This window comes from Delphinus delphis, chromosome 2 (genome assembly GCF_949987515.2).
Source record: "Delphinus delphis chromosome 2, mDelDel1.2, whole genome shotgun sequence".
In the NCBI taxonomy this organism is placed as follows: Eukaryota; Metazoa; Chordata; class Mammalia; order Artiodactyla; family Delphinidae; genus Delphinus; species Delphinus delphis.
In genome coordinates this window covers 37,517,943-37,543,356 of record NC_082684.1, presented here as the reverse complement: position 1 = coordinate 37,543,356, position 25,414 = coordinate 37,517,943, and the positions used below count along the sequence as shown (strand labels likewise).

At 43.1% G+C, this 25,414-nt stretch overlaps 1 protein-coding gene across 5 annotated transcripts in view; it reads left to right on the top strand.

The window, feature by feature from the left end:
* Positions 1-22,988, top strand: part of MTHFD1 (methylenetetrahydrofolate dehydrogenase, cyclohydrolase and formyltetrahydrofolate synthetase 1) — a 58,558-nt gene extending 35,570 nt beyond the window's left edge. For 4 of the 5 annotated variants that reach the window (XM_060004411.1, XM_060004412.1, XM_060004410.1 and 1 more), the window contains 16 exons: positions 592-638; positions 1,480-1,587; positions 1,730-1,804; positions 4,142-4,244; positions 6,143-6,219; positions 6,843-6,983; positions 8,529-8,597; positions 8,867-8,978; positions 9,073-9,212; positions 11,466-11,507; positions 13,923-14,023; positions 14,879-15,056; positions 17,375-17,482; positions 18,013-18,165; positions 21,273-21,366; positions 22,736-22,988. In XM_060004411.1, coding sequence (XP_059860394.1) covers positions 592-638; positions 1,480-1,587; positions 1,730-1,804; positions 4,142-4,244; positions 6,143-6,219; positions 6,843-6,983; positions 8,529-8,597; positions 8,867-8,978; positions 9,073-9,212; positions 11,466-11,507; positions 13,923-14,023; positions 14,879-15,056; positions 17,375-17,482; positions 18,013-18,165; positions 21,273-21,362 — 1,544 coding nt within the window. In that variant the 3' untranslated portion in view covers positions 21,363-21,366; positions 22,736-22,988. Of the gene's footprint in view, positions 1-591; positions 639-1,479; positions 1,588-1,729; positions 1,805-4,141; positions 4,245-6,142; positions 6,220-6,842; positions 6,984-8,528; positions 8,598-8,866; positions 8,979-9,072; positions 9,213-10,623; positions 10,915-11,465; positions 11,509-13,922; positions 14,024-14,878; positions 15,057-17,374; positions 17,483-18,012; positions 18,166-21,272; positions 21,367-22,735 lie in introns of those variants that run through there. The other variant, XR_009518326.1, reaches the window with a different exon arrangement.
* The last annotated feature ends 2,426 nt before the right edge of the window (positions 22,989-25,414 follow it).

Sequence of the window (25,414 nt, the reverse complement as noted above, 5' to 3'; positions counted from 1 at the left end):
TCTGCCCCACAAAAAAAACCCACACAAAACCTCTACCTCAGATTGACATTTATCTCACTGTTAACCTGGACATTTTTAACTGGATTTTGGTTAGTAATCCAAATGGGCCAGCAAAAATCTAGCAGTTAAGCTGTTTTCTACCATATGTGTCCTATTTAGGAAGAATTGCAGTCTCTGTGTTTGTGTTGCTGTGTTTATTTTAAATATTCCTTTTTTAAAATGCCAGAATAGCATTTATGAGGGTAGGAAATTGAACAGGTTTGCCTTTATGTAACTGTAGGCTGGGTTTTTCTTAACAAATGTTAGGAATCAAGGGGAACCTGTTTCTAAAGATAATGAGTAGGTATGTTATGTGTTTATGGTTTTGTCAGTTAGATTCAGATTTCAGTTGAGAGACTATTCAGAGTGAACAAGATCAAGCGGTTTAGTTTGGTCAAGAAAATTAGAAAGCACTTGACCAAATCTGTCCAAATGGTTGTAAAAAATAAATAATATGCGGAGCAGTTACAAAAACCAATTTGCTTTCATTTGATTTGCAAGTCATGGTGAAACGTGCTTAACATGAGTCTTCAACCTTGACCTGTCCTCCAGGTGGTGCTGCAGGCGGTGGCTACTCACAGGTCATTCCTATGGAAGAGGTAATGTGGTCTGGGATTTGGTTGGATCAGACCTTTTTTTATAGTTTTTCCTTCCTGGGATTAAAGTTTATTGTAGAGATCTTAGTAGGCAAATGACTTGTTTGCTCAACAGAAGCAGTACTTCAGAGAAAAACATCTTAATTTGCCAACTTTTAAACAGTTTACTTTTTTTTTTTTTTCTGTGGTACGTAGGCCTCTCACTGTTCTGGCCTCTCCCGTTGCGGAGTACAGGCTCCGGACGCGCAGGCTCAGCGGCCATGGCCCACGGGCCCAGCCGCTCCGCAGCATGTGGGATCCTCCCAGACCGGAGCACGAACCCGTGTCCCCTACATCGGCAGGCAGACTCTCAACCACTGCGCCACCAGGGAAGCCCAACAGTTTACTTTTTTGACATGACAAGGACTTCAAAGCCTGGCTTGCAGTGAAAATAATAAGCATGTGATTAAATGAAGCATAAGATAGGGAAGAACAAACATGAAGTGAATTCAAAGTAATAACCACAGAAGTGGGAGCAGCGTATATGCATGGAGTTGGGTCGCTCCAGTGTACTTCTTGCTCACTGTTTAAAGGACGTGTGTTCTTACTAATCCAGCGTTGCTGCTGATCCCAGGGGTGTGGCGTTTATGGTTATTGGCCATGTCTCTTAGGGAAAATCAGTGTTCCTTCTGAGGACAGATAGTAATTTGTTTTCAAGAGATAGCTGTGTTGGTGTTTGTCCACTAGCTGTGCTGCCATCAGTTTTCCGTTGGCTTTAACATAGGGATTGGTTTGGCTGCAATAGAATGAATGTGAAAAGATGCAGAGAAGTTGGAAGACTGATGTGGCTTCTACCCTTTTGTAGTTTAATCTCCACCTCACTGGTGACATCCATGCCATCACTGCGGCTAATAACCTTGTGGCTGCGGCCATCGATGCCCGGATGTTCCACGAACAGACCCAGACAGACAAGGTAGGCTGCTGAGACGCCCACGGGCACTTTCAGAAGGTTTGAAGCACTCGAATTAATGTTGGACCCTTGGGTACCAATAATGCAGGTAGCAAGACAGTGGCATTCCTCTCTCTTAAAAGCCCTCTTCCTCCTTTTCTCTAAGGCCCTCTTTAATCGTTTGGTACCATCAGTAAATGGAGTGAGGAAGTTCTCTGATATCCAAATCCGGAGGTTACGGGTAAGCTTTTCCCTTGTTCATTATTGATACTGTGTGAAATTAGGTGATTGATAAGGAGGTTATAATCTCCTTAGAGTAGCCTGTTTTGGACAAGTTCGTCCATAACCATAGTCATAAGGTTATGATATACATAAAGATGGGTGGCAGAGGTTGTTTCTCACTTATCTTTGAATTTTTAGTGGTTAGTCCCAGGATCAATAGAGCACTGAGGACCTGCTCTCAGCTAAGAAGAATGACACTTCTTTATAGCATGGATATAGGAGTCAGGATGCCAGCGTGGCAACACAGCAGCTTCTAGAGTTTGAATACCTGCTCTTTGCAGCATCAGGGCCTTAAGCAAGAGTGGTTACTTCTGTATTTTATTTGAACTTCTATTACAAATATATAGTTATTAAACGTACACTGTACCATATGACCCATAAATTCTACTCCTAGGTATTTATTCAAAAGAAATGCAAACTTGTATTCATATAGAAACAAAATCTACAAACAACCTAAATATCTTTCTGTAATAAATGGATAAACAAACTGGTACATCTATGCAGTAAAAAGGAATGAACTGTTGATACACACAACAACTTGAATGAATCTCAGAGGCATTATGTTGCTTGAAAGAAGCTAGCCGCAAATGGTTGCAAACTGTATGCTTCCATTTATATGACATTCTCAAAAGACAGAGCTATAGTGATGGAAAATAGATCAGTGGGTGCCAGGAGTTATGGGTCAGGGAAAGGTGTGGCTATAAAGGGGTAGCACAAGGAAATTTTCAAAATAAAATTCAAAATATATTCTTGTGTTACTTTTACATATGAAAGAAATGTTATATATCTGTAAATATTCTTTAGACTGCCTGACACATATAAGCATTCAATAAATGGTATGTGCTACCTAGTTATCAATAGTAGTTACACTCACCTTATTTTTAATTTTTTGCAACTTTATATTTTAATGCTGTAAGAATAGTACACAAGCTCCAGATGCAGTAATGATTTACATTTTGCCCTACTTGCTTTACAGTTCTGTCACTATTTATATATATGCATTTTTCTCTGGACTTGAGAAAAAGTGACTTTTACACAGTTTGATATTTTTTAGCTTCTCTTGTTCTCACACCCCACAAAACATCCTTGCATAAGGTAAGTCAGCTATTACCTTGTTATGTAAAAGAATTGTGTTCTGCAAGGCAGCAAGTACTGTAGAAGAGCAGGCAACTTCTAATCTTACCTTTGCTCATGGAACTTTCTGTCAGGTGTGGGGAGGGGCTGGACTCAACGTTTAAATGATCCTTTAAAAAGCTCTGGGATTTGAGATCAAGGGACTTGTCAATGGCCACAGCACCCCTCACCAGGTTGGAACTAGAACGTCGATCTTCTGTTTCCTGGTCCCCAGGCATCCTCTCTTGCGCTGTATTATCACAGTCTACCCACCAGGTACTCAGTCAAGAAGGGTTGTCAACAGCAAATTCTCAGCTTAGTGACTGAGGGTTTTGCTGACTTCTGTAAACAATGTCATGTTCCAGGCTTGTGATGCTATTTGACAAGCCAGTGAGCACCAGCTCTGAAAACACACCTGAGGTTTTAAAAAAAAGTCCTCATAACCCAGGAAGGGAACTATGGGAAGAGCAGGGTTTGCTGGGGCCACTCAGATCTACCAGAAGTTAAGAGAAAAAGAGAGTACATTTTAAAGGCATTTTCCATTTCAGTATTTGACCGTGGTACACATTGTAAATAAATAAATTTCCAAGTTCCGTGAGGAGGAAGAAACAAACCCTTCTTGTGCCTTTTGGAATAGTAAGAAGGCAGTGAAAGGATAGTACTACTTAAAAAGCATGTACTGTGCTAGAGCAATGTCTCTTCTTTTCTTCTGCATCGAAAGGACTATTTATCCCTTTAAATATACTCAAAAGGTCAGCATATTAGTTTTTAAAAAAGCATTTAAAGTGATTTACATTGATTTTTATTGATCGATATTTGGTTTTGCCCTTCTAATTTTGCATGTGACTTGGGCTTCTCAACTGTTTGATTGAAAAAGCTTTTCCTTTCAATATGTTTGCATATGGTGAGTTAGGTACAACACTTTTTGGTCACTATGTTTACGTAGGGCTTCGGTTTAGGGAAATGCCTCTGGTGCTCAGTGATAGGGACAAACATGTTAATAATACCTTTGTACATGTGTGAATGGGAAATAAAGATTTAGCCAAAGGGATCGTAGTTTTCCCTTCTGAATTTAACATGGTTTATATTTCCCCTATCTGGAGATAGGGATAAAAAAATTTTTATTAAATCATATCTGCTTTTGTTTGGTTTGTCTTATTTTTTAATTTTCCTACCTCTTCAGAGACTAGGCATTGAAAAGACTGACCCTACCACACTGACAGATGAAGAGATACACAGATTTGCAAGATTGGACATTGATCCAGAAACTATAACTTGGCAAAGAGGTACCAGAGCAGGGTGTACACCCCATTGGTTTGGTTATACTGCACGCCCCATGACCTCCCTTAGAGGTGATAAAATGGGAGGTCCATAGCTTGTGTGTGAGTATTTTCATGGTTAAGGCCTGACTAAGATGGCGACTCACTCGTTTTCCTGGCCACCTCCATCAGTCTCCCTCCTTATTAGCTGTAATCAAACCTCCTTTTGTTCGGTTAGTTGGACATTTTGCTGGCTCTTCAGTGTTCATTGGCGTCAGGAGGGTTTTAAGGAAGTTCATACATAAACCAAAAATAACATTTTGCAACTTTCATTTTATGCAGGAAGTTTTGGTGTCATTAAGTAGAGAAGTGATGTTTAATCACTTCTTAAATCATGTTGCCCTTTATTCTTAGAACTCTTGTCTGGCATAAGTGACTTGATTTTTCTTGTAGGTCTGGAGCTTGCCTGCTCACTTTTACCTCATTTTCTTAAACTCTCTTGTAACAAAGTAGGTAGCCTTCAAGGTTTAAACATCCAGTAGACTCGTGAGTGAGTTGCCTGGTTTCACTGCCAGATGTTGCTTTTCTCTGTGTCAACTAGCATGGCTTAGAGTTTTATTTTGTACCAACAGTGTATGCGTCTAAACTCTGTCACTGCTGAGAAGAAATTTTCATCTAGATGCACAGAATGCAGCTGACAGGCAATTTATTGACTGTTTTTGTGACTGTCGTTGGCTCAGTAACTGTGCTAGCTAATGGCATTTTTAAGGCAACTCTCCTAATATCTAAAACCACACTGATCTTTCTCTTCCTTTGCTTCAATAGCTTTAGACATATGGTATCATATTTTATGAGGAATAAGCTAAAGATCCATTTTGAAAATTTATTATCACAATCATTTTTCCTTTGCTTTATATGTAATTCATGCTTTCTAAGAAAGTAGAAGCAGACAAGGGAAAACATGGATCATACCCATTGACTGGCTGTTCTATACACAGAAATTAGATGCAAGGAACTAGACACTATTTTTTTTAAAAAAAATAAGGATACACTCCAACAACTCATTACATCCTTCACTTATCAAATGGGGTGGTGTGTGTGTTTCCCCAAGTGCTGCACAAGACACTGCTTTTAGTGTTTAAATTATTACAGTCTTTAAGGAAAATACTTTGGCATGTTATCAAGTACCTTGAAAGTGCCTCTCCTCTTTGACCCACCCTAAAAGAGTGTGAACTGGTTTGCTGCTGTTTTTCATTTTGTGTTTTGTTGTTATTTTTGGTATGTCATACAAAAAACAAAATTGGGAATACACTAAAATGTTCACCGTAGTTAGACCTAGGAGGTGGGGGGATTAAGATTAGTTAGTAGGTTGATCTTTGCCATGTTTTCAAGAGTATGCAATTGGAAAGATGTTCTGTCATCAGAATGGAAATTACTTCTTCTAAGTGTGCTAAAGGAAAGAGCAGGTCTGTTACCCAGCCTGCTTCAAAAGGCATTGCCTTTGCCCTGTGTTTATGGGCCTTGTGTGTCTCAGGGTTATGTAAGATCAGTGAGTCATCCCACAGAACAACATAAACCTTGGCCTTTTGAAAAACTGGCCTGCTCTGTTTTTTTGTGGAGTGTGGAATATGCTTTGAAACGGATTCCAGATTTCTAGTTAATTGTTTGAATTCTCTAGGAAGAATAAACCAAGCTACTCTACCGTCTTGTCTTTAATTCCTGCACATTAATGGTATGAAAACATCATTTCTAAACTTGGACCCATATTCTAGCTTTACCATAAATTTTGAAATCAAATATTATAGTCATTAAGTTAGATTTGTTGCTTAAAATTCTGCTGGTTCCTTTGACTTTATGGTCCTTTTCCCTCTCTACTATATCTGCTGTATTTTCCCTCTCTACTGTATCTTCCTTTTCTACCATAGTGCTGGATACCAATGACAGATTCCTGAGGAAGATCACAATTGGACAGGCTCCCACGGAGAAGGGGCACACACGGACGGTAACTGCCTGTTCCTTTCTAAGTAAATTAGTTTATGGGCACTAGATCCTTGCTGCTTCTATCCTCCTCCATCCCCTCCTGATCAGCTGATACTGCCAGCTGTTGTTCTGCCTTCTCCCTTGTAAAATGAGAGCGAGTAGGTGTGTGGTATTGAGCACTCCTGACAGTTTTTGCAGTAAATCCCATGTGTCACCTGTGTATTTTTCCCCCAGTATTTTTTCCTGGAGGTGGAGTGCCCCAAGTGAATATCCTTGTACATGAATTGATTAAGATTGCTTCTTTTTTGTGGCCATTTTGCAGTATGTCTCTTCGGTGTAAGAGCTTCTGAGTTAGTCCCTTGTATGTTAGGGAAACCATGATCACATGATTACAAGCTGCCGTCACAGGGATCGTTGGTCCTACTAGAACATTTATGCGTAAAAATCGACTACTCAAGGTCTTAGAATAATTAATTACAAATTTTTGCTGTTGGAAGGTTATTTTCATTAAGTTCTTTTTACTGTTCTTTTATTCTGTCCTTTTAAGCTATTTGTTTAAGCCTGGGATGCAAACAAGGATTACTTTTGCAATCCACGCTTCTGTTTAACACAGTTTTCCCTGATGCGTCTTTTCCCTGCCAACAGGCCCAGTTTGATATCTCCGTGGCCAGTGAAATCATGGCTGTCCTGGCTCTCACCAGTTCTCTAGAAGACATGAGAGAGAGACTGAGCAAAATGGTGGTGGCATCCAGCAAGAAAGGGGAGCCCATTAGTACCGAAGATCTGGTGGGTAGCTGGGCACTCCAGACTTGGCAATCCGTCTGCGTCTGTTGTCCCAGCATTTCTCAGCAGTTACCACTGACAAAAACTGTGGCATACTTAAGATGCTGCAATTAACTAATTCATATGATCTTGTTACTCACTATATAATTATGAAGTTTATAAAAAGTACTTCATAGTGAGTGATAGATGGTATGCTCCAATAATAGACCACAGGTGGTTTGAGCAATATCTTCAGCCTGTGAGTATTTCCAAGAGAGGGTGTCTGACTTCAGTTTCAGAGAGCATCAGGAGTCCATGTGCGGCCCTTAGAGCTGAGCTTTGAGTCACCCCCCGGCCTCTCCCCATGACAGGCCTCCCTGCACAGAGGCCTCTCATCATGAGGCTCGGCACCATATCCACGCTGATGACCACATTGGGAACAGCTCAGCCGGTTCTTCTAATGGTCCTGCTATATTCATTGTCCACATCAGGATTATTTCTGAACTATCTACATGGTATTATGGAGTTTGAAATGAGATAATCTTATAGATTACTTTTTTTTTTTTTTAGCTGCGTTGGGTCTTCGTAGCTGTGCGTGGGCTTTCTCTAGTTGCGGCGCGCGGGGGCTACTCTTCATTGCAGTGCACAGGCTTCTCATTGCGGTGGCTGCTCTTGTTGCGGAGCACGGGCTCTAGAGTGCAGGCTCAGTAGTTGCGGCTCACGAGCTTAGTTGCTCTGCGACATGTGGGATCTTCCCGGGCCAGGGATCAAACCCGTATCCCCTGCATTGGCAGGCAGATTCCTAACCACTGCGCCACCAGGGAAGTCCCCTAGATTACTTTTTTAAAAGCCTGTTTGTGTTCACATACACCAAAATGGTTGGCCTATGATTAGCGGTCTGTCAGATGAATCCGGAAAAGGGGGGAGATATTAATTTCCTGTTTTCACAGTTAATGTGTATAAGAACAGAAATTGTTTTAAATTTTTACACCAAGCCAGGAACTTAGAAACTCATTAAAACTGAATATAAGTGGGATCCATAGCTTTATCTTACAGTGATACCAGTTTGTTCATCTGTGGCTGGATGGCTTAAAAAGAGGGACCTGATATGTAAGAGTTGGTGTTGAACTCCTGCGTAAATTTTCAGATTAAGGTACAGGAGACACATATTAAATCAGGTTTACAGCCATTTCTGCCCAGACACCAAAGTTACCTATAATTCAGTATTCTTAGGAACTAGCGTTTCCATACCGTAAATGAGTCTAAAATGGATTATCCACATCGATCAGCAACAGAGCTTCACTGAGATGCTTGTTTCCAGGCTTATGTATTTTTCCAGAATTTACATATGGATGTCATTTTCATTCTCTCTTCTCCGTTAAGATAATTGGCAACTTTATTGTATATCCTGAAAAATAAATAAACAAATGAATGGGTGGTCTAGTTTAGGTAAAAGTACTCATTGGTCCAGGATGGCTAAAAAAGGAAGACCTAAGAATGTTGAATTTTGGCTTCAAAAGGTAGGTTTTTTGCTGGTGGGAATCAACCCTTCATGCCTTTGTTTTGCAGGGAGTGAGCGGGGCATTGACAGTACTCATGAAGGACGCCATCAAGCCCAATCTCATGCAGACATTAGAGGTGAGCAGAGTGACTCCTGCCTTCCTGGATTGGTTGTAAAGCAGATTGTTCCTGGGGAGTCAGAGACCTTCTCTCCCTGGTCATCTCTTTCTTCCCATTCTTTCTCATAGTTGTGACTGGGACTTTACTGAAATCTAAAAGAGGCGGCTTCATACTTTCCCTTGGGAAGTCTTTTTCTTTTGGATTCCAGCTAATTTTGGTCCCCTTACCGAGTGGTCCCTTTTGAAGCAGGATGCGCAGCTTCGCTCACGATGTCTTGATTTCCACAGGGCACTCCGGTATTTGTTCACGCTGGGCCATTTGCCAACATTGCACACGGGAATTCCTCCATCATTGCAGACCGGATTGCACTCAAGCTTGTTGGTCCCGAAGGGTTTGTAGGCGAGTGCTTTTGCAAAATCAGTGATAGACTGTTTTTTCTTTTAACATCAAGGGAGTTGGGATGGCATTTTTACAGTTGCTTTTCTCGTGACAGTGACTGAAGCGGGATTCGGAGCAGACATTGGAATGGAAAAGTTCTTTAACATCAAATGCCGGTATTCTGGTCTCCGCCCGCATGTGGTGGTGCTTGTTGCCACTGTCAGGGCTCTGAAAATGCACGGAGGCGGCCCCACGGTGAGGATCAGGAGTTGGAAGAGGCTGGTTCTCAGAAATGTTCTGAAGGCTAAAGGGAAACTGGATGACTTGTGCCAGTTTCTTCATTAAGCTGCTCTTGTCCTCATGACTAATGGGTTGCCAGAAGCAGGGGATGTTCAGACGGCTCTCGTGCTGGCCGCCTATCACTCCTAGGCAGTACCAGCTCTTGGCATTTTAAGAGGGCCGAGGTTGTCTTCATGGCCTACCTTTCGGAGCAAAACACCTGATAATATCAAAACCCCTCCAAGGACATGTGCTTGGCTATATTTACAAAAAACTCCTTTATGTTCAGACTGTTCTTTTTAAATCTGAGTCCCTTTTCCCTCTAACGGTGATGCTGGCAGCCAGCCAACGAAACCATTTAGCTGAGATAGAGGTCAGCCCCTTATTGGGAGGTGGGTGCTGGGCAGGACCGGTAACAGCTTGGAGTCGGGGGAGAAGGAGCTCCAGACTGCCTCCAGGTGATGGGGAGAAACAGGTGAGCATGGTTGATCTTCAGCTCCAACCTGAACTTTGTGTTTTCCTGAATTCATACTGCTTAGAAATTGTACTTTCTGCTCTATTATTTTAACACCTTTTCTTCAGCACCTGCATGTGAAGACATGGTGCTCGTTTTCAGAAATTAGTTGAAGTATTAAATTCCTGTCCTCTGGGAGCTGGTCTAGTAACTTGATAAATAAGACCTCCCTCACCTACAAAAGAAACTCACTGTTTCTTAGTGTAGTGATCAGGGGTTTTCCTGTTATAGCAGTTCTCAAGAATGTTGGTCTCAGAACTTCCTTACGCTCTTAAAAATTATTAAGGGCCTAAAAGAGCTCTTTGTTCAGGTGAGTTATGTCTGGTGATATTTACTATATTAGAAATTAAATATTGACATAAATATTAACATAAATAACATTTTTTTAAGTGAAAAGTGACTATATTTTCCAAAACAACATTTAGGCATTGTACGTTTTTCAGATCTCTTCAGTATCTCGCTTAATCGAAGACTGATGGAGTCTCATCTTTGGCATTTGATCTGTTGTGATATCACATGTTACATAATCTTCGGAAAAGTCCATTGTATACTCAGGAAATAATGAGAGTGAAAAGAGCCATAATGTCTTAGAATTATGGAAATAGTCTTGAACTCTTGGACCCCATGAAAGGATTAGGTCCCCACTAAGGGGAGAGCCACTGCTCTCACAACCCCAGCACACCTCTGCAGTCGTACTCGTCCCCGAGGCGCTCCTAACCCAGGATGCCCCTTTCTGCTAGGCGTGCAGGACGGACTCCCTTTTCCTTCCTGATCATAACCAACATTTCTCTCTCTTGCACCCCCTCACTCACCCTCACGCCTTTGCACCTCCTCTCCTGATCTCATGTCTGGAAAACACTGTGGGCGCGTAAGCTGGCAGCACTGAGAGGAGAGCTTTGCGCACAGCTCTGCCGGGACCCTCGCCTGCTGCTCCTGTTACCTGCTGGAGCCACGTGTGGCCTGGACCGTGGGCTCAGGTCCCTGCTTCGTGCCCCGCCTCTCCGAGGCCCCTTTGGAGTTGGAGCACCATGGTGTCTCTGAGGAAAGGGAGCAGAGCAAGCTGAAGGCTTCTTAATCACTGTCCATTGCCCAGTGGGGTCCCTGGAACTGGCGCCTTCACCCCTGTTGCACTTCCCTGTGGATGCAGCAGGGCTGACCCACCAGGTACCTCTGGAACAGTGAGCACCCACAGAGGAAGAAAATCCTTGTGTGTTGTTTCCCTCTTGTTCTTGTTGCTCACGTGCCCCATTCAGCCCCGCAAGGGAGTGGGCTGGCTCCATGGACCAGCTCACGGACCCGTCGCAGGGCATCTGACTTCACGGCAGATGTCTCAGGGTGGCTTTTGCAGGGCTCACAGCTGCCTTGTTCTCTACACTGAGCTTTACCTCCACCCCCACTGCTGTGTGCTTCACTCGCTGGGGTTATTGCCCCTGCCAAGGACACATCCCTTCCCTCACCTGCCTTCATAGATTCATCCCTTCTCACCTCTTCAATTCAGACCACGAAGGTCTCCCACTCTGCTCAAAGCAGTCATTTTTGTTCTGTCCCATAGTTTTGGTCATAGCTCTAAATCCTTAGGGCAGAAAACAACCTTCTACTGCTGTGTATCCCACAAGCATGCAGCTTCTGGCCTTTAACACATGGCAAAGCACTGTTTGAAGCCGAACTCTAATTGAAGTAGAAAATGCCTCTGACTTTGCTTCTTTTCCTTCCAGGTTACTGCTGGACTTCCTCTGCCCAAGGCTTACATAGAGGAGGTAACTTCAGTCACTTCTAATTACTTGGCCTAGAAAGCACCACGTTCTGAATCAGCATTTCCCAACCTGGCCCATTTAGAAATGACTGGGCTGTCGCTATGACCCAGGGTTGCTCTTGGGAGCAGGGTGTGCTAACAGGCCTGCAGTGTGCTAAAGAACTGTACTAAATGAAACAGGGAAGAAATGCCTCATAAAGCAATTGCCCGCATAGGATGTCAGTAAAACCGCTCCCCTAGACCAGTGGTTGGTTCTCAACCAGGAGCAACACCCCCCATCCCAACCCTCACCCCAGCACATTTTGCAATGTCTAGAGACATTTTTGATTGTTGCAACTTGAGGTGGGGAGTGCTACTGGCATTCAGTGGGTAGAGGCCAGGGATGCTACAGTGCATAGGACACTCTCCACTATAAAGAAATATTCAGCCCAAAATGTCAGTAGTGCTGAGGTTGAGAAAGCCTGCACTAATCTCATGGAAGTTTCCTTGTCTTCCCTGCATTAGCTCATTGATTCTCAAATGCCGTTCATATCAGAAGCAAGTAGAGGCCTTTTTTGAAATGCTTTTTCCTCTGCAGAGTTAAATCCATATTAAGGGGCCAAGATAGGGTCAGCATCCTGGTTATTTTTCTAGGCAGTTTTCATAAACTGATTTGGTTTATGGCATTAAGCAGGGGCTCAAGGAATTGTGAGCTCAAACCTTTTCATATTTATATCATTAACCATCGAAGAAACATCTCTAGCACCAGTTTGGGGTTATCATGTGAGAGATTAGGCCCCCGAATGAGATGGTAAGCTCGGCTGCTATCACTGTTGATTCAAGTTTTTCTGCCTTTTTTGGAAGCTTTTAAATTGTCAGGCAGTACAGGGTCACTTTTCAGCCCCCAAATGAAGTAATTCAAAAGCAGCTAGCAAAGAATTGCTGGTGCCTTCAGTTTGCCTGTCTTCTGAGTTATGATTTGCCTTTTATGGTCATTTGTCTGATTCATGCGTAGGAGGGGAATTCACAGTTCTGGCCCTCCTGCCACCCCGCAGCCTTTCCTGCATCTAATTAGAGCAACTGCCCTTCACTGGCCCAGCTGGTGTCTTCGTTTAAGAAATTCTACTTATTTAAAACTGTTCTCAATCAATCTTATGTATTAATTGGTTTTCATGTGACTAGAGGTAAGGAATTAGCTGTGCTCTTTAGAATGTCAACTAAATTCTAATCTCAGTTTTCAATTATTAAAGGGGGAAAAAAGCATAAATCATGTTTATAATGATCTCAGTTGTTTTCTATATCTTACCTTTTTTCTGCTGTTTTATGAAATCCACAAACCAAGCGCTATTACTGCTAGGTTTTACTCACGATCTAGTGTACTTATTTTTATATAAGACTATGATATTTTCATTTTTAAAATACTTAATGTATTTTAAGCTTATATAATAATATACCCTTGGTAAAAAAAATTAAATAATACAAGAATATAATATATATATGATTTGAGTCCCCAGTTAACAGTTGGTGCGTATCTCTCAACATTTAAAAAAATTCCATGAATATGCACGTGTATTTTTGTATTTGTCCAAAAATGGGATTAATTAATCTCTTCATAGTTTTGCCATTTCAGTACATCTTTGAGAGGTTCCATGCTAATACAGATATTCGCACTCTTCATAACATGTACCTGATACATATTTATCGAGTGTGTATATCGTGATTCACTGGCTCAGTCCCCTACTGAAGGAGCTTTGTGTTGTTTGCAGTTTTCCCATGCTGCAAGCAGTGCTCCAGGAAGCATATTTTAAAATATTTTAAAATGTGTTTCCTTAATTACTTTCCTTTAAATTTCATAGTATTTGGTTCTTAAAAATGGTATTTATCTCATTTCTGACACAAGAAGGTTTATGGTTCTAACACAACATTGTAAAGCAACTATATACCAATAAAAATTAATTTAAAAAAAAAAAAGGTTTATGGTTGAGTTCATTTAAACCCGTGAAAGCATCACTGACGACTCCATGTTTTCTGACAAATGCCACGCACTATGTATGCTAGGCCCTGTCTTCTGATGGCAGGGTCTGTGCCATGCTGAACAGAGTCGGTTTGTACTGCTGTACCATATAAGTACATACAATCTATAAAACAGGGGTCGTAAATATAATTTATTTAAAGGCAGCTGATTCCGTTCAAACAGCAAATAAGCTATTAAGGTACAGCACGATGAGGGCAGATGCACCAGCAAATCTCACCCTTTCAGGGCAGCCAGGACAGGAGCACAGCTCACCCTAGGGCTGCAGGCTCCAGCATGTCTCTATTGGCTTGTCCTGACAGTGAGTGGCTTCTGGGTCAAGGAGACAGTTTCTCTTTTAAGAAGAACCTGCAACTGCTTTCAGTTCTGCTCTCTGACCTAACAGACCTTCCACTGTTGTTTCTGCAGAACCTGGAGCTGGTTGAAAAAGGCTTCAGTAACTTGAAGAAACAAATTGAAAATGCCAGGATGTTTGGAGTTCCAGTGGTAGTGGCCGTGAACGCCTTCAAGTAAGTATAAAGTGTAAGAGTCGAGGGAGACTGTGGAAAACGGCCAGCAAACATCTCCTGGTGCTGATTGTGCAGCCCAGCTTTTAGCTTTGTTCTCTTCTTCAGTTACTGCTATTGGTTATTAAGCCTGTGCTTTGGGAGCTGTTGATGAGAGCCTGCCATATGACAGGCACCGCATATGTCACAGGGGACTCATCACCTCACTTGCTGAGGGTCCAGAGTCAGATTTGGCTCCTGTGGGTGCCCTTCTCCACAAGGTGAAGTGGGTAACACACAGGCCAGAAGTTAACTGTTCCTTTTGGTCTTTAAAGGCCTTTTGTGCTAAGAGAAGGTCATAGCCCTACACAGTTCCATTAGTTCACCAGGCCTGGTAGGATGTTGTCTTGACAATTTGTTAAACATATTGAGCTGGAAGTGTTCCTGTAAGAGAACTTGTGTGGGTTGTTTAGTTATTGTAATGCTGGTTTTGGTTTTGTTCTGATGGTCTAATCACAGCAAAATAGGAAGCAAAATTTTTGAAAAGCTAGTATTTATCGATTCCTTATGATGTGCCTAGAATGTTATAAGTACTTTGCATGTATTTACCATCTAAGCCTCATAACATCCCAATGAAATAAGTGCTATGATTATGCCCATTTTACCCATGTGGACACCAAGGCACATAAAGTTTAAGTAACTGGCTGAAAGTCACCCAGCTAGTAAATTGTGGAGCCAGGGTTCAAACCCAGGCAGTATTACTTGATTAGTGTCTGTTTATCAGTGGGTAATTCACATGGGTTTTAATGGCAAAAACATGACAGATTCTGTCCTCTCCAGCCATCGTCAATGCTTTAACATGAAGCGTTGCCTTTACAGGACAGATACGGAGGCCGAGCTGGACCTCATCACCCGCCTCGCCAAAGAACATGGGGCTTTTGATGCTGTGAAGTGCACTCACTGGGCAGAAGGGGGCAAGGGCGCCCTGGTCCTGGCTCAGGCCGTCCAGAGGGCAGCTCAGGCACCCAGCAGCTTCCAGCTCCTCTATGACCTCAAGGTGGGTTACCTGCTGTATGCAAAAAAACAAAAAGCACAGTGCAGTTTCTGTGTGGCTGCTTCTGCTTAGAGCCTGTGTTTAGCAGCTTCAGCCTGTGGGTTTGATTCCCATGTAGGTGAGTTACACGACCACAGCCTGGACTCTCAACTCCAGACAGATTTCTTATCAACACACGTTGCTGCTTACGGGCAGAGGAGGGCGTCCAGGCAAGAACACCCCAGGAGGTTGGCTCACATCCTAACTTTGAAAAGACTCACAGTACAGTCCCTTTGCTGGCAGGAGAGAGAGGGTTACATATAGAAGCAAGAGTCATGGCAAATTGGCAAGGGGCTACATCAAACTCAGAAACATTTTCCCCAATATAGGGGAAAGCAGTGTGGTCCGAAGTGTACTTCCTGGTACGGGCGCTGCCTCAAGTTCAGAGAAGCACCCAGGTGCAAAACCAAAGCACCTTGGCAGGCTTCAGCATTCTTTCCATCACTGAGTAAATTATGGTACATCTGGCTCAGGCAGAAGCACTGCTTATTCTGGGATGCAGTAAAGACAGTTCACAAAAATGTTGTTATTATAGGGTTGTATTTTGTTTTCAGTTCTCTGTGTATTTCAGGATGTGATTAGACATTAAGTAGTATGCCCACAATAACTGGAAACTGTTAGGAACATGGGATGGATGTTGAAGCTAGTTCTGCTTGTATTATCTAGGCTGCTTTTTGGCTTGGTTTTTAGAAGATAATCATAAACTTTCAAAATTAGCCATAAAAAGGTAGACGGAAGAAACCCTATTGCTCTTGAATTTTAACAATCTCGTTTTCTTTGCCCCTTGCAGGTATAATACTCTTATATCTTAGTTACAATTAATTAACATTCTCCTATTGACATGGACATTTTCCTGTTGAGCTTTAGTTTTATAGACTGGTTTGAGAACCTGTTCAACCAACCATCTTTTTAGGAAATGCCCTAAACACAAGTTTGCACACAAATACAAAGCATTTATAGGCACCCTTTCTAAGCCGCATCCACAGTACCTGAATTAGGAAACCCAGTCCTTGAAGGCGAGCAGGAAGCCTGGAAGAAGTGGGTAATGAGGACTTTATGACCCATTTCTACTTGGAACTTTTCTCTGTTCTGACAAACAGGAGGCTGCCACTTTTTGTCTGAAGCATCTGTTGGTCTTAAATCACTCCTCAACGGACGTACTTTTGCTTCAGAAGTTCTGAATATGCCTTGGCATTTATAGAGCTCCAATTATAAGAGGCATATGAAAGTAGTTCCCATTGGATCTTTATAAAGCTGTAATTGAATAGACAATTATATTTATTTATATCCATTATACAAAGCCCCTTCATAAATGATCCCTGTTTAGTTGAAAATGTTTATTTTCATTATTTAAGATAATTATTTCTTTCACCAAACAAAACTCAGTGTTCTCTTAGCCTTAGTTGCTAGGGAGCATAGAGTCTGATATTGCCTGATTTCAGTGGTTTGCTCACCCAGGTTACCTGTGAATAGCTGTCCTTCCCATTTCCTTCGGGTAGTTTCTCCCTGTGCTGTTTGCTCTGAATCCTAGTGCCTTGAGCTAGGCTGCAGGAGCATTTAAGAGGCCAGGCCCCACTTCCGAAAGCTTTGCCCTGGAGGAAGCAGCCCTGGGCTTCCTTGTTAGACCTAGAGGTCACTGGTTGGACCACTGGCCTCCCTCTGCTGCACTGTTTGCACAGGTGCCATGGAAAGCATATCCTTTCCCACCACACCCATTGCATGTTGGTTGTGTAAGTCACTAGGTTGTTTAAATATGTAGATGATCTAAAGAAATATATATATATGTAGATGATCTTGTTTTTATAACAATTTCTAAGTAGCAGCAATTAACGATCGGTATGTTGTGTTAAAGATAGCATCTGCCTCTCCTGTACACACCAGGGGTTCTGTGAATGGATATCAGTTGCCTTAGTTCATAAACAGTATCCCAGGTCTGCTTTGACAGGAGACTGATCTTCGTTATTGGAGCGTTACATTTTATTTATGAAGAAATAGTTATTCTTGAGTAGTGAGCAGTATTGTTTATGATAGTGAGGTCTTAAATACACACACACACACAGTATTTTACACCTGTGGGACATTTTCCACATATAAAATCTGGGGCTTGGTAGTAAAAAAAAAGTTCTAATCCAATAAACCTCAAACTATTTGCCTGTTTGTGTATGTGTATAAAAACTTCTCTGGCCCTTTTGGGGACTCTGACCTGGAACATGGCTGTAAGTAAAGGTTCGTGTCCTCATGGGTGTCTAGTCATGGTCTCCCCTCTCTTTCCTGTCTGTTAGCTCCCAGTTGAGGATAAAATCAGGATCATTGCACAGAAGATCTATGGGGCAGATGACATTGAATTGCTCCCCGAAGCACAGCACAAAGCTGAAGTCTACACAAAGCAGGTAGATGTTTGGTTGGTTCTTTCAGCTCTTTATCCAGCAGGCCTTGGGGTCAGAATCCCTGCATTCTTCCAGCCCACCAGGCATTGCTTCCCTCCTCTGGGCGGCAGCCTTCTCCCCTCTTAAATACTGAGCGTGGATTAGGTGGTCTGGTCCCAAGTTCTTTATCTACCTAGAGGTGGTAGGTGAGTGTGGGAAAGCCATGAGGAAATATGGGGTGTCTTTATTGAGAGCCTTTAGTTGTACCTTCATGTCTGCTCCAAGCTATCATTTTTAACTGGTTATATAAATGAAAGTGAAATATTCACTTGTGGGATATGGTCGTGAGTGCTTACCTCCTTCACCCAACAAAGGTTTTTTTTTTTCTAATCAGTAATACCTAAGCTGGAGGAGGGCAGTGACGTAGAGATGTATGTAAAGGGAGTTGGATGTTTCAAATAAATTGCAGAAGCCATATCAGCAAGGTGCCCGGATGTTCTTCGTTGCATTGCCAGCCTTTCATTTGTCCCACTTCTGTTCCTGTCTTTCCCCAGGGCTTTGGGAATCTGCCCATCTGCATGGCCAAGACACACTTGTCCTTGTCTCACAACCCAGAGCAAAAAGGCGTGCCCACTGGCTTTGTCCTCCCCATTCGCGACATCCGCGCCAGCGTTGGGGCTGGCTTTCTGTACCCCCTGGTGGGAACGGTGAGTGAGCACTGCAAGCAGAGAGCGCTGCTTGTTTACCCGTGCTTCTTAAATTGATTACTGAAGCCATCACGCAAATGCCGAATTAGCAGAGTTCACTGCTGAGGAGAAAGCTGGAGTCGGGCCCGTTACGATGAATCGTCTTGCTATGGACCATCTTGGTCTCAGTTCAAGGATGATGCTGTGACTGCTTGTACTGAATAATAATACTGTTTCCCAGTGGCAGTATGACCTTGACTGAATCCAGGATGGGCTTGATTCGTAGGCTGTGGTGGTGCTTATATATAATCACAACTGACTTTTTTGGGCACCTTTCACAGACTGACTCGGTCCTCCCAACCAGCCCCTTTGAGGCTCTGCACCTCCCAGGTCTTCTCGACAGGCCTGGAGTTTATGCCTGAAATTCAGGGAATGCATCATTTTTGAGTAAAGAATTTTCCCCTTAAAATGTGAGTGAACCCTGTAGATATGAAAGGGGAGGGGGTTTATTTACACTTTGAGATGATTTGATTATCAAATCTCATCTTACAGGTTTCATGCATGTTTAAGGAGGAAAATTGCTAATAGGGAGGTAGAGGAAAGCTTAAGGACATACTTGCAGTTTGGACTAACTTTGTCCCAGGGTCTGCATTGATCCTGTGCCCAGGTTCCCCCACAGATCTGCCCAGTGTCCTACATCTGCAGATTGTTCTTACTGCAGTACAGGATCGAAATAATAAACTAAGCCAATACACAAGTAAAGGAAACCAATAGACCTCCTTTTGGAGCTTCTTTCAGTATAGTAAGAAAGCAGTAGGAGGTGATATGATAGTTGAAAGTACGGAACATTAAAACTGAATCCACTTTCACCCCTGCTGGTTTTGGCCTTGGGCAGGTTATTAAAGGTGTGAGCCCTGCTCTTGTCAGCTCTCTGTGGGGCAGCGTCATCGCGTCACAGTGGTGGTCAGACAGGGTGTGTGCACCAGTGCCCCTCAGCCCCTCCCTCCAGAGGCACAAGGCGTGCGTCGCTCTGCTCCGAGACATCAGTGCCTGGGGTTTGTAGAAATTCCCTTTCAGTAGGAACGTTAAACCATTTACCCAGCACCTCGAATATTGCAGAACGTGTGTTGTTTCCGGAGAAATTATCAGCACCTAGCAGCTGAAGGAGCAGTATTGTCGCTGCTACTTTGATGTGTGGGTGCAGAGGGGTGGCTGTAGAGACGAAAGCAAAGCTGAAAGTGTCAGGCTGGGATTTTCTCATCCAGAACAGACTCTCACCTTAGAAGCCCACCTGGACCAAGACGTTTCTGCACATAATCTAGACGCCTTAACAATTACTGTTCTTCAAGGTTTCTGATTGCCGTTGGGGCCTGAACAGGGTTCAGAAGCCTTGAGAGCATTTTATGTACTAATTCAAGGTGTGGTGGCTTCTTTTTGGAGTTTTATATCTAAGTTCCTATATGTATGTACACATACTCTTTTCTTTTAAAAACATTTTCTGATTATCAACATGACCAATGTTTAAGGGGAAAAAAGTCCTCTTTGGGAAAGAGTAGTACTGATAATTCTACTAATCGCTATTTTGGGGATTATCTTCAGAATTTTCTGCCCATGTGCACGTGCGTGTCTACATCAATGGGCACCTGTCCTTCATCTTTTTTATTTAATTAATTAATTTATTTTTATTTTTGGCTGTGTTGGGTCTTCGTTTCTGTGCGAGGGCTTTCTCTAGTTGGCAGCAAGTGGGGGCCACTCTTCATCGCGGTACGCGGGCCTCTAACTATCGCGGCCTCTCTTGTTGCGGAGCACAGGCTCCAGATGCACAGGCTCAGTAGTTGTGGCTCACGGGCCTAGTTGCTCCGCGGCATGTGGGATCTTCCCAGAGCAGGGCTTGAACCCGTGTCCCCTGCGTTGGCAGGCAGACTCTCAACCACTGTGCCACCAGGGAAGCCCTGTCCTTCATCTTTAGTGTCATCTTCAGGCTCTTAGGCTAGGGCGGAGGACCAGTCCCTTCCTTTTTCCTCCTTGTCCCCACGCTCAGCAGTTGCTTATCTCTTACAGAATGTGAGAACAGAGACCCATGACAGCTACCTGTAGTAGGTTCTAGGAAGTATTGATTGGCGCTCAGATGTCAGAACCAGCTTTTGGGTTTTTTTTTTGCGGTACACAGGCCTCTCACTGTTGTGGCCTCTCCCATTGCGGAGCACAGGCTCCAGACGCGCTGGCTTAGCCACCATGGCTCACCGCCCTAGCCGCTCTGCGGCATGTGGGATCTTCCCGGACCGGGGCACGAACCCGTGTCCCCTGCATCGGCAGGCAGACTCCCAACCACTGCGCCACCAGGGAAGCCCTCTATGACATTTTTACAGTTAAGTTGTAGAAGTTCCACTTAAACTCTTTTCCTGTCTAGATCTGATTTGAAACTTGTATGTATGTATTCATTATAAAGGACATTGTTACAGGTTAAAAATATACTGAGTTTTCCACTTACAAGCCTTACAGATTTATATCTAAGTAGATGTTTGTCAAAGCCAACTCTTTAGAAAAAGAAGCAAGTGTAAATAAAATCCATGAGCATTGCAAGTTCAGGTTTAGAAGGCCAAATTGGACCAGTAAGAACAGTGATTGTAAAACCATCTAGATTAGGTACAGAAGTGTCTTGGCCCAAGTTAAAGGATACTGATTCCTAATGTTGTGTTGCTGAAGCAAAAATAATATGGGTATCTACACAAGACTCATTAAAACAAAATTAAACAGCAGACAAGCCCTGCACCTCCTTTTGGTTTTGTGATGTGAGGACCAAGGGGGTGAATAACTGACTCCTCAGCCCCCCCAGCACCTGCCATTGTGGGACGAAGGTGGAGGCACCTCCTCAGCCTCTTATTGCACCAGGCTGTGTGGGAGCCCATGAGGAAATCTGGTGTTTGGTTTGCTGGAGGACTCGAGGGTTTCTCTCTGAGATCATAACAGGATCAGTGACTTGGTTTTTAATATGTAACATGAAGAGTGCCATTTTATGGTTAACTATAAAATAATATTCTGTCTTTGTGCCTTGAGCTTTCTAGCTGAAGGGAAGGTGAAAAAAAATCATATTAAGTTTGTTTGTAATGCTATTTTGCATCTCCTAGATGAGCACCATGCCTGGACTCCCTACCCGGCCCTGTTTCTATGATATTGATTTGGACCCTGAAACTGAGCAGGTGAATGGGCTGTTCTAAACAGGTAAGTTGTTTCTGGTGAAAGTTCTGCTTTTTTCCTTATGAGGCATGTTTATGAATTATAGGACTCCAGCTAAAGCTACGAAAGCGCAAATTCAGTGCTTTCAAAAGATTTCTTTCCAGACATCAGTGAGAGGAGAGGGGGCAGTAGTGTAACCAATGAATGAAATACTTACATTTCAACATTTTTGGAAAAAGAGCAGGGTTCATCACAGTTTGGCAGCGTAGGGTGGAAAGGCGCCATCCAGTGAACTAAGGAGGGACCCCAGTGGAGGTTAGACCCCCTCTGTGGAGCCCCAGGAGGCTCCGGGCTTGGAGCTGATAGCACATTGGAGGGCAGGAGCAGCTGAAGGTCTGCATACTCTGAATAGACAGTTGGCACACAAGAGTGAGTAAATGTCCCAGAAAGTAGAAAAGAGAAGGAAGCAGGACCAGTCCAGGAGTTCTTGGGTCTTAAGTGAAGGGCCCCCAAGTACTCATCACAATGAATGGGCCACCCCTGGACATATCCAGGTGAAATTTCAGAAACATCAAAGATGAAAATCCTAAAAATCCTCTCCAAAGAAGAAGAAATGGCTTTTGCCTATGAAAAAAACTGAGAATTAGCCTGAACCTCTGTCTTATCAGCAGTAAAAGGCTCCTAGACAGTGGAGGAATGCCCTCCAGGTCTACGGGGAAAGATGACTTTCCACCTGTGTTTACACCCACCAAATCTATCCAGAGGTTTTCAGACACGCACAGTTTGGCACCCCGACGCCTCTTCCTAGGAAGGGATTTAGCAGTGTACTCCAGCACAGCGAAGACCAAAGAAAAGGGAGACACGGTTTTCAGGAAACCAAAGCCTGGTCTGGACTGTAAAGAAGGGGAGTCCTGACAACTGCAGGTGACCCAGAGTTACAAATCCCACATGGAACAGGAGAAGGGAGGAATTGAGAAAGAGTAGAGAGAGCTAGAAAGACAAGGGTGTCAAAAGGGTAATTATGCAAAAGAAAAGCTCTAACATTGTTTAAGAATGTAAAGGTCCAGGTGGAAGCAAACCGTGGCCATCATCTGGGCAACTGTAAGGGTGGTTGCTCATAGAAGCACCTCGGCTTACACAGCAGAGAGACCATGTGCTAGATGCTGGGGGAGCACACAGAAATGTCATCCTGGCTTATGCTTGGTCTGCCCTTGAACAGTATTCACGCAGCCATAATGTAAATGCTGTGCATTGTCTTCAAGTCTATGGACAGACCCCAGAAGAGCTGGCAGTGGGAAGGGAGGTAAATGTTGACAACTTTGACAGTGAGAGAGGGTGATGGTGCTGTGTGGAAGGGAAGAGGAGCTGTTTCAGCGCTTAGAGAAAACTATTTCTTGTTTCATTTTCCTTCCAGATTGTCCATCTTCAAGAAGCAACTTTGAAAGTTTGGCCAGTGTTTATTCAGGCCTCCTATCGGGAAGTGTGTGGAAGTTGAGAGAAGTCAGTCCCGGCCCCGAAGATTTTCTGAAAAATAAGTAGTGGGAGTTTTCCCAGAAGCCTTTCTTCAGTCTTAATTCCCACCATTGTGTATAAATCAACACAAATCATTCATGCACATACCTAATTACTTTAGTGCATCCATAGAATAAAAGTAAATAATTTTGCAATCTCGGTGTTCAAATATAAATTGTAGCATTAACAGACTGCTGCCCTAGCTCTGCTGTCCTGTGTGATCTGGGAGACCCCTTGGACTGAAGAAGCAAGTTGTAGTGTGTACTATATGATACATTGTGTTTAAAGGGGGAAAGGTGCATGGCTTGTGTGTTTCTGGGAGGACAGGAGACCTCCTGAGAGGGCTGAGAGAGAAGTAGAATCCAGAGGACATGCCTTTTTGTCATGTACTTTTCTGTATTGTTCTTTTTTTTTTACGCCGAGAAAGTATTGCTTACACAGGTTTTTGTCCTGAATTTCCTTAGAATTCCCGTTTCTGTCACAGCTTTAGCACCATTTTTTTTTTAATTTATTTTATTTATATATTTTTTTGGCTGCATTGGGTCTCCGTTGCTGCGTGCGGACTTTCTCTAGTGGCGGAGAGCAGGGGCTACTCTTCATTGCCGTGCACAGGATTCTCACTGCGATGCCTTCTCTTGTTGCAGAGCACGGGCTCTAGGCAAGCGGGCTTCAGTAGTTGTGGCTCACAGGCTCTAGAGCACAGGCTCAGTAGTTGTGGCACATGGGCTTAGTTGCTCCACGGCATGTGGAAGCTTCCCGGGCCAGGGCTCGAACCTGTATCCCCTGCATTGGCAGACAGATTCTTAACCACTGTGCCACCAGGGAAGCCCAGCACCATTTATTTTTAATAAGTCCTCAGGAAGGATGGTCATACAGCATTAACTGTAGGGTAGCTCTTTCTGCTCTGTTGGTTCAGCACATATTTATTGAGCTTCTACCCTGTGCCTGAGCTCTCTCTCCCTCCCTACAGGATGTTTTTTCCCTCACATGTTTTCCCTTCTCTTCTTGTTCTTTATCTTCTAACTCTGTTCTTCCTCTCCCATCTTTCCTCCCTTTTCCCCTTCTTCTTCCTGCATTGGATCCTTCCAGAAGATGTTGCATCCCCACCGGCGCCAGTGCTAAAAGACTGCTAGCATGGGCAGAGCAGTGTTTTTCCTGGTGTCCTTGGTTTTATTATTTTTAATCCCCTAGGTGTGATTGTAATAGTGTCGGTTTTGCAGTTTAAAGAAATGATGACAGTGCTTTGGAGGGCATATGGCAAAGGGGTCATGAGCACGGAGCCCCAGCTCCACCATGCTTTGTATACTGCCTGGCACATTGTACACACTCAGTGATGTCATTTCCTGTTCAAAAGCATCATTTGGGCCCTGTCTGCACAGAGTTCATTGTTTCTAGTGTTTTTTAAAATGTCCTATAAAACCTCATCTGGATGGGACTTTCTGGGAATTCAATTTGTAAACAGGGGAAGAAAGCAGTCTATTGTCAGACGTGGTGACTTAAAGATCACCTTAAGGAATTCAGGCTTCCTCATATCACCAAAAGCCATGTGGGTTTATTTATTTATTTAATTTAAAAATTTTTCTGGTCGCACCCCACGGCATGTGGGATCCTAGCTCCCCGACTGCACCCGCTGCATTGGAAGCCCGGAGTCTTAACCACTGGACCACCAGGGAAGTCCCTGCTGTGTGGGTTTAAATCTTTAATATTGATAGAAGTAGTGAACACAGTTGGTGGGAGAGGGTAAGTGGAGGTTTATAAGGCAAAAAAACAGCCCTAATACAATAAATAAGCCAAATTGTCTTTACCAGGTATTGCTTGGAGTGAATGGACTAATGCAAGAATTTTCCTAGAAGTAAAATATGCCTTCAGTAAAATTTCAAATGGTACAATTTGCTCTTTCCACTTGGCAATATACCTTGGAGGTCTTGCTCCATCAGCAGTTTGGGATTCATCTTGTTTCATATGGCTGTGGAGTATTTAAGCAGTCCTTCTGATGGACACTTAACCATTGTTTCCTGGTTTGGTAGCTACAGGCCCAGGCTGTGGGTGAATAGGGACCAGGATGGGAGAAACGGTATGATCAGTAGAGATCAGATAAATAAGCAAGTGATTTTATTGGCTCGCTGTATCTGGTGATGTTAACAAGATAAGCTGTAGGTAGGATAATTTCTCATCAGATTGGAGATATATTTAGAGCCTGTTCTCATTATATAATGAAAAGCTACTAATTGAGTAGCAGACAATGATATGGGTAATAACTTACTAACTGTCACTTAAGTGAGTTCAAGGATGACAGGTTTCTTTCCTGTATGAGGTACTGGATACATTTTTTTTTAACTCAGATATGGCATCGGGTTCTAGTTGTATTCTAAAGAAAAACGACAGTGCAGTATTTTATTTATAGTTCTGTACTCTGTGAGTGTGTGTGTTGGAGGTTGGAGATGAGTTATATGTAATACACCTTACAGAAATCTGCCCTTCAAATACAAAATCAATTCACCTCTTACCTCAAACCACTCTTCAGTTCCCTTTCAGTAGTCGGTTTTTTTTTTTAAGAAAAGCAACTGGGATAAGATCTTAC